The sequence below is a fragment of the Salvia splendens genome, chromosome 17, assembly GCF_004379255.2.
Source record: "Salvia splendens isolate huo1 chromosome 17, SspV2, whole genome shotgun sequence".
Taxonomy (NCBI): Eukaryota; Viridiplantae; Streptophyta; class Magnoliopsida; order Lamiales; family Lamiaceae; genus Salvia; species Salvia splendens.
Window position 1 is genome coordinate 18,863,068 of NC_056048.1, and position 9,048 is coordinate 18,872,115.

General features: G+C 40.8%; 1 protein-coding gene and 1 pseudogene across 3 annotated transcripts; one reads left to right on the forward strand and one right to left on the reverse strand.

The window, feature by feature from the left end:
• Positions 1-946: 946 nt before the first annotated feature.
• On the forward strand, positions 947-4,458 carry LOC121773223 (2,3-bisphosphoglycerate-dependent phosphoglycerate mutase 1-like). Of its 3 annotated transcripts, none has more exons than XM_042170037.1 (8): positions 947-1,173; positions 1,884-2,134; positions 2,224-2,447; positions 2,659-2,777; positions 2,862-3,018; positions 3,091-3,192; positions 3,293-3,412; positions 4,204-4,458. In XM_042170037.1, exons 2-8 carry the CDS (start codon positions 1,885-1,887, stop codon positions 4,249-4,251), a joined length of 1,020 nt encoding a protein of 339 aa, XP_042025971.1. In that variant the 5' UTR covers positions 947-1,173; position 1,884; the 3' UTR covers positions 4,252-4,458. The 3 variants fall into 3 exon arrangements, with proteins under 3 accessions (XP_042025971.1, XP_042025972.1, XP_042025973.1); XM_042170038.1 differs by having other exon boundaries at positions 1,167-1,246; XM_042170039.1 differs by lacking the exon at positions 947-1,173 and adding an exon at positions 1,258-1,624.
• Positions 4,459-4,552: 94 nt separating this feature from the next.
• Positions 4,553-6,251, reverse strand: LOC121773224 (annotated as a pseudogene).
• Between the last annotated feature and the right edge of the window lie 2,797 nt (positions 6,252-9,048).

The window sequence follows — 9,048 nt, forward strand, 5'->3', positions numbered from 1 at the left end:
AATAAAGAGGGCCCATTTCCGTCAGGAGAAATTTCGGAATATGGGTTTAAATTCGCTGACCTTTCGAGATAAGGGATTCAATTCGCTTACCTTTCGAAATATGGGTCCGAGACATGCGAATTTTTCAGAATAAGGGTTTTGCACCTTTTTATATTTATTCTCTTCATTTTTCTTATTATTTCCCTTCCAATAATTATAGATTTACTAAACTATCATTTAACACATCTCTCAAAAATTTCATTTTACCTCCCGATTTGCGCTCCACTCTTTAAAGTCAATCTTCTCTCAAATTCTCACTTTCACTCCGCCTCCGCTGATACAAAAATAAGGAATGAATTATTCTTAAAATGTCCATAACAATAGATATAAAAGTTAAGAATTGCAGAAAAAAATGAACTAATTTCATCCTATTAATTCTATTAATCATGCGCTTCAAATTTGATATTAAACCTCTGAATTTCTCATATTTCTCATTGGAAAATTGCATATCATTCTTCCTAATTGGTTTTGCTGCCTCTGTTTTATTAGAATCACACAAACAGATCAATTACAAGAACTAATAAAATTACACGAACAGATCAAATACATCAAAATTAGAAAACGAAAAAAAACTTCAAATACAAAACCGCATAATTTGAGAGAGAAGATTGACTTTTAAGAGTGGAGCGCAAATCGCTTGGAGGGAGGTAAAAAAAATTTTTAGAGATTGGTTAAAGGATAGTTTAGTAAATATATAATTATTGGAAGAGAAATAATAAGAAAAATGAAGAGAATAAATATAAAAAGGTGTAAAACCCTTATTCCGAAAAATTCGCATGTCTCGGACCCATATTTCAAAAGGTAAGCGAATTGAATCTCTTATCTCGAAAGGTCAGCGAATTTAAACTCATATTCCGAAATTTCTCTTTCCGTCAGTCGCTGAATTGATTTCCCTTGAATTTCAACGCTAAATTACAACACTCATCGACAGCGACAATCCAAACCTTTTCAGTCACCATCCCCGGTTTTTCCCTTTTCTTTCAGTCGTTTCGTCAGTTCACATAGAAATTTGCATGTATTGATTGGCCCCGTTGGTGAATGTAAAAGTTAATCCAACCGCCGTTTTTTCTCCGCCAACTTTCTTTATATACACTCTTTCCTCGGTTTCATCGAACATCCCCTTTTCATATAAATGTAAGCTTTTTCTCTGTTCTAATCTCGCATTTGCCTAATTCTTCTCTCGATTTTTCGTTTCCTGTCTTCTAAAGTTAAGTTCTTTTATTTTGTTTCGGTTATAATCTACAAAAATATGCTGGTAGATCTATTATCTGATTGTTGTTACAATTAGGTTGCGATATGTTTGGTTTAATTTCTCATTTTTGATAATCTCCGATTGTGTAGCAAGCACATTTTATCTTTGAGGGCAGGGATGGATCCAGGAATTTATATGAAGAGGGGCAAAAATATATATAGACAAAATTTAAGAGATTTAAGAGGGGCAATTAGTGAGAAATTAAACCAAATATATTTTACATGTATAGTTTATGTATATGTGATGAAATTTGAGGTGGGGCATTTGCCCATGCTAACTAGTAGCTAGATCCGTCCCTGTTTGAGGGTATCATCACCTATAATTCAGGGAAAGGTTATGATTTTGATGTTCAATTTTCAATTTTGATTACTTGTTTCAGATAATGAAAGTTATTGAAAGAGAAATGAAAAGAGCTATTTCTGAATTTCTCTTGAATTATATCATATTTTGAATGAGGCCATTTTCTATTCCAAAGATTAGTGTCTGCTGGAATTCATATTGTTGAAATACAAGAAATTTATGTGTAGACTTTTATCAGGTGATAATCGTGATGTAATCTAGCATGATGTTCATTACGTTTTGTTCTATCCAGAATGGCATCTGTGACTCTTCAACCTCGATGTTACTTCAGTAACTCTTGCGTCAATCAGCAGAACGGAATCGCTTCATTTAGGTTGATTTCAAAAGGCGTCAAGCTAGATATTCCTTTGACAAGAAGAAGTTATAGCTCTAGGAGAAGAACCATTGCTGTGACTAAGGCATCGGCCTCGCACTCCACAACAGTCCCTGATCCAGTTTTGTCCCCATCAAGTGGCACCTCAAGTGAAGCCAAGAAGAAATCAAGTAATGCATTCTTCAAGTTGGCAGACTAATTGCACATTATACCAAGAGAGAAAATGATGATTTTTTCTTCCAATATTTTGTTATTTTAGATGAAGCTGCACTGATTCTGATCAGACATGGTGAGTCTATGTGGAATGAGAAGAACCTGTTCACCGGTTGTGTCGATGTGCCACTCACCAAGAAGGGAGTGGAAGAAGCTATTGAAGCTGGCAAAAGAATCAGCAACATACCAGTCGACATGATCTATACTTCTTCTTTAATTCGTGCACAGATGACTGCTATGCTTGCAATGACCGAACATCGTCGCAAGAAGGTATTTCTTCGAAAAGCTGTAATATTGTTAATTTGAGTGAGTCCTTTCAATTGGTAGAGTACATTTTTTAACTGCATTGCAATCTGTTGAGATACAAAAAAAATCTAATGATATCGTAATTGGGGTATTATCTTCATTCCCTTGTTTAATATATTGGAGAAGATGTTTTTTGGTTCATTTGTGCATTAGTCAAGCAATTTTTGACAAGCAGGTTCCAATTATTTTGCACGATGAGAATGAGCAAGCAAGAGTATGGAGCCAAATATTTAGCGAAGATACTAAGAAACAATGCATCCCAGTTGTAACTGCTTGGCAGCTAAACGAAAGAATGTCAGTCACTTAAGTACTGCCCTTGTGTTGGTTGCATTAGAACTTAGAAGACAGCTGCCTGACTCATGAGTTAACTCTATGTAGGTATGGAGAACTACAGGGCCTGAATAAGCAAGAAACAGCCGATAGATACGGTACCGAACAAGTCCATGTGTGGCGACGCAGTTACGACACACCTCCTCCAAATGGCGAGAGTCTGGAAATGTGTGCTGAGAGAGCTGTTGCATACTTCAAAGAATTTGTAAGTGATAACTTTCTCATATCCTGTCCATTTTATTCAAGGTGCAATGACAATAACTATTTGGTCAAACAGATTCAACCCCAGCTTTTGTCTGGGAAGAATGTGATGATTGCGGCCCATGGAAACTCACTGAGGTCCATTATCTGGTATCTGGACAAGCTGACTTCTCAAGAGGTGGGAATTAAGACCTAGTGAATTTTTTGTAGTTTGTTCTGAATTGTGTTACGTGCAACTATATGTATGAAGTTATATGTTTCTCTAATTCTCTTATCAGGTCATTAGCTTGGAATTATCAACTGGGATACCAATGCTTTACATTTTTAAAGAGGGTAGTTTTATTCGCAGGGGTAGCCCTGTGGCACCAACCGAAGCTGGTGTTTATGCTTACACTAAGGTATGTCTCTACCATTGTTACGAGATCTTTGTTTGTGGTCATGCAAATGATTGTTAAAATGTTATCAATTTCTCTACACAATTCCAGTGATTGTTTTGTTGAGATACAAGTTATGCATTTTTATGTTGCCTTCACGAAAACAGTAACGGTAAAAATACCTGGGATTTCTAATACCCTATGACGGTAGCAGATTTTACATCTCAATTTGATTTCCTGAGTCATTTGGATAGAAATCATTTCATTTATGTCGGCAACAGGATTTGGATGCTTTCGTCTATCCTATATCAAACAAGACATGATTTTGTTGCTATCTAAGTTGTACTGATGCATCATATGATTAATGGGGGGCCCAAAAATTATGAATTGCATACTTGCCATATCAAAGAATAAAGGATACTCCATCCGTCCACAAAAAATAGGGCACATTTATCATTTTTGGTTGTCCACAAAAAATAGAGCACATTCATTTATGGAAAGTTTTCAACAAAATAATAACCCTATACATCATTTTATTTACCACTTATGCCATTAGAATTAAAACTTCTCTCTTACTCTAATACTACTTCTCTCTTACTTTTTCTACTTCTCTCTTACTTTTTTCCCTTTTCTCTTACTTTACCAATTCTACATTAAAACCCATGTCATACCCCAATTGCCCTATTTTTTTGTGGATGGAGGGAGTATGTATGAAGTTTTGGTAACATTTTTTTGCCTTTTCCTAAACTTATTACTTGTATGAGGGCATCAATGATACAACTTGACTCTTCTTCCTTTTTGGCACTGTAATGCAGAGTTTGGCTCAATACAGGCACAAATTAGATGAAATGTACCAATCCTGATGGAGCTATGAGATAATGTGCTCCGATAAATTTCTGAGCCAATGTGTCAGAATCCTGAAGAAGCACAGTCACAATCGTGCTCTTAGTGTCACATTTACTTGATTGATTGTTGTATCTGAACCTATGAAAACTCAGAAAAAAAAAGGCACTTCTGAAGAGTAATGTATTATCTAGTCACAGAACTTCTATACAAGATCTTATTTTATAGATTTTGTATCCAACTCCCCATGCATGCGTTGTGCAATAAACGAAATGTTTGAGGTCTTAGATAAGTTACACAATGGCACTTGGCTCCATATAATTTGGCAGAGATGAAAGATGCTGGGTTTTATTTTTACTTTTTGAGTACAGCAAACATAGAGGTAATGCTAAGTTAGTAAATGTGTCTAGCTACTACAGGTCAAAGCAACTGATGAGCTATTCCCAGTCACAGTATCATCAACTGATGTGTTCTCATCTTCTTGTACATCAGATTTCTCTATTTCTGAGTTTACCGTTGTAGGAGGGGACGGGGTTTTCCAATATGCGAGGCTTCTTTTATCATCTTCTCTCAGCATACTTTGTGATGCTGAAATCTGAGTCATCTTTCCCACCGAATGCGGACTCTACCATTTCCATGTCGAACAGCTCACTCATGATCTTGTTTGTGCTGGGATCGTCTGAACAGACGAATTTGACTTTGTTTGCCGTTTTAGGCTCTAGAAAGGGCTTTGCAACCTGAAATAAGCATTTCGTATAGTTGAAACACAGAAGCAGCAAACTGCATTTGTGATCAGAGAAGAATGCAGAAAGTTACCATCCAAAATGGCTGAAATATCTTGGGTGCGTTGTATAGTATTGCAACGCCTAGTCTCTCCGGGTAGTGCTCTTGCAGGACATGAGCTGTTTCTCGTGTAACTTTGATCGATATATGGGAAAGATTGAAACCCTGGAAATCAATCAACCAAATCATCTGCTCTTGCTCTGGAGGAAGATCTAAAATTGCGTTCTCCATGCAGTAAACCAAATATTTGATCTGCCCTTTTATCGATTTTGAGTTCTGCGATTGTATTAACGACTCAGAAATATGAACATTGCAATCATCCAACAGCAAGATGGGTGGTTTAAGAGCATTGGAGTTAACCTGGCAGCTAGGTCTCATGACGAGGACTGGCCTTCCGTTCCTATCTGTGTAGTTCGATTTATAGATCTTTCCGGTTTCTGCTTCCCCTGCTACATCATCCTACATTACATTTGGTAGAGAAATGAACTGCTGCATCAATAATGCTACTTCAACAAGGCATGATTCATACACAAATACAAGAGCATTGTCCCTCCAACGACCGAAAGTAATAGCGAAATTACCCAACAAATCTCTTCCGGCTTGTAGTCGTGCCTCCATTTTAGAGTTGCTTTAAGCATTCTAACGGCCTTCTTAACATTCCAGTTTCGTGCTCTCAGGTATCTCGAAATAGATGCATCAGAGCAGTAAACGGCGAGTTTACCCGACTGTGGCTCGATGAGGTGTCTCACCTCGTTAATCTGCAACATATGTGGATCAAAACTCAAAATCTAGTAAGTGTGAGTGAGTATGTGTGTTAGAAAGGGAAGATACCTTAGCCTGCTCCATTTCAGGAAGTGACGAATTACTCATACTTTTCTGAAATTCCAACACCCTAATTCAGTAAGCATCATTAAGAAAATTGAAATTCAACCAAAATCAAACCATCAGTTGTAAATTCCACATAAGTCATAAACAAAAGATTACTACAGTGAGCATTATAATCACCAGCCTAATTAAACAAGGAAACAACAATTAAAATCCAGCATATAAGAAGATGAAAACAGTGAATCCATCAGTCAATGATAAAAACAAATGGTTACCCAGGGAAGAATAGATTAATTGGTTTAGGAAGATGGTAATCCCTCTTTGCAGAAACTGGATAGAGAAAGAGAATGAAGGGTCAACTCTGAAAAAAGGGTACACTGATAAGAAGGGAGTCAGTCAGACTCGGCCATTGTTTCTGACGATTATATATACTATTATATGGAAAAACTGTTGGGAGTGCGTGACATGTCGGACGCGGACACCATGTGCATGTGCATGTGCATGTGCATGTGCATGTGCATGTGCAACCAAAATATGAAGAGAAAAATAAAAGAAATGACAAGTTCTTTTTTTTTCTGGGTGAAAAGGAATAATTATTTTTGACGACAGCGGACACTCAACTAACAGATGATACAAAATATAGGTACAAAATTTGGAGGATTGTGTATGTGTATGATAAATCAGTGGAAGTTACAAGAAAAAACAGTGAGACAAAGTGTGCAGGGGCAGTTGCAAGCAATTATATGGTTGAGATTGAAGAAGGAAAAAAGTTGGGAGATGAGTAGAAAGCTTCAATTAGAGCAACGTTAACGCGGATGGCCGGGCCGCAAATCGCGAGGCCCGGCCCGTCACAAGCGTTGGATGGAGGAGAGTCACGGCCCAGGCCGGTCCCGGGGCCTCATTTGTGGCTCGGTGACGGTCCCGCGGCCCCGGCCTGGCCGGCGTTAATCGGTCACGGGCCGCATCCCGCTAGTCCCGGCGCAACGTTACATGCTCTTCGGGCCGGACCGCAAGTCCCCAAAAATTAATTTTTTTTATATCGATTTTGTGTCTATAAATACGAGACTATTGTGCATCATTCTTACGTGCATTATCTATTTGAATCCTCTATTATACCCTTTGTTTCGGCGTCAATGGATTGGTTCAACAGCGATGAACATCAGATGGACAAGTTCGTTAAGTCGAACAATTGGTACATACCGGCGTCGCCACCATCGCAGCCGACGCCTAGTCCGGGAGTCGGTAGCAACGTCGACGTAACATCGCCGGTCAACACTGAAGAGTTCGAGTTCAGTGAGATGGAGCCCGCTCAAGGGCGGGGCAAGGGCAAGGTCGGCGAGGAGGATGGGCTGAAGAAGTACAGTCCGGAAGAGACAATGTGGCTAGCGAGGAACTACATCGACGTCGCTGAGGATCCTATCATCGGCAACGAGCAGTCCGGCAAGGTTTTCTGGGAGCGGATTGCTGAGAAGTATAACGCTGGTCGTCCTAAAGGGTCGATCGAGCGGATATGAGCAAGTGGAATGGAAAGTGGGCCAACGTAGTCCGGATGTGGCCGAGCGGGCACAGCGAGGCAGACCTCGTTTAGAAGGCGAAGGAGATTTTCTTCGCTGACGGGAAGAAGGCCTTCAAGTACTTCGATGTTTGGAAGCTCGTCGAGAAGAGCCCGAAGTACACCAGCGTTGCCGAGCCACGGCAACTGGGGCGGCGAAGAGAACCTAAGTTTCCGCCTCCGGAAACTACTTTTCGAGCTAAGGAGGTCCGGCGATCGACCTCAACGTGACGGACGACGACGTCTTCGGCTCCTCTCCTAGCATTCAGAGCCGCCCGATGGGAACAAAGGCGGCAAAGAGGAAAGCAAAGGGGAAGGCAACTGCGAGCAACTCCGCTATGGTGCCACCGCCGATCAATCCGTCTCTGGATAAGATGTCCGACTCTTTGTCGGAGATGAGTATTACATGGCGGATGAGCCAGCTGACGGAGTTGACATCGAGGGATACATCGACGATGTCGGAGTTCGATCTCGAGTTGCACCGTGAGATGATCGCCTACCTTCGCGCCCAAATGAAGAAGTAGTAGTTGTGGCCCGGGTTTCTAGTATTTTTAATTTGCTTCGTCTAGGAAATGTAATGTTAATTTCTAATGAACAATGCATTTTCCCGGTTTTAATTGTTCAACGAATTGCATTTACGAGTTAAATATGTTTAAGCTATGAATAGTATCATTTATTAGTTGCGGCCCGGGTTGTGGCCTGCAAAGTTAGAGCAGTTGGGGCCTGGGCCGCAACTGTAGAGGAATGATGACGTAGAGGGGACATAGCCTGAAACCGGGACGGGGTTATTGATGCCCTTAGTATCTCAAATTGTACCTACTGATCATCTAAGAAAGAGGCTTATTCGAAGTTGGGAGATGAGCTGAAAGCTTCAGCATTTAGGGCATTAATAACCCCGTCCTCATTTCCGACCCCAAGTCCCCTCCACGTCATCATTCCTCTACAGTTGCGGCCCCGGCCCCAACTGCTCTAACCCTGCAGGCCGCAACTAATAAATGATATTATTCACAACTTCAACATATTTAACTCGAAAACGCAATTCGTTGAACAATTGAAACCGGGAAAATGCATTGTTCATTAGAAATTAACATTACATTACTAGACGAAGCAAATTTAAAATACTAGAAACCCGGGCCACAACTACTACTTCTTCATTTAGTCACGAAGGTAGGCGATCATCTCACGGTGCAACTAGAGATCGAACTCTGACATCGTCGATGTATCCCTGAATGTCAACTCCGTCAGCTGGCTCATCCGCCATGCAATACTCATCTCCGACAAAAAGTCGGACATCTTATCTAGAGACGGATTGATTGGCGGTGGCACCATGGTGGAGTTGCTCGCAGTTGCCTTCCCCTTTGCTTTCCTCTTTGCCGCCTTTGTTCCTATCGGGCGGCTCTGAATGCTAGGAGAGGAGCCGAAGACGTCGTTGTCCGTCACGTTGAGGTCGATCTTCGGACCTCCTTCTCTCGAAGAGTAGTTTCCGGAGGCGGAAACTTTGGTTCTCTTCGCCGCCCCAGTTCCCGTCGGCTCGGCACCGCTGGTGTACTTCGGGCTCTTCTCGACGAGCTTCAAAACCTCGAAGTACTTAAAGGCCTTCTTCCCATTAGTGAAGAACGCATCCTTCGCCTTCTCGACGAGGTCCGCCTCGCTGTGC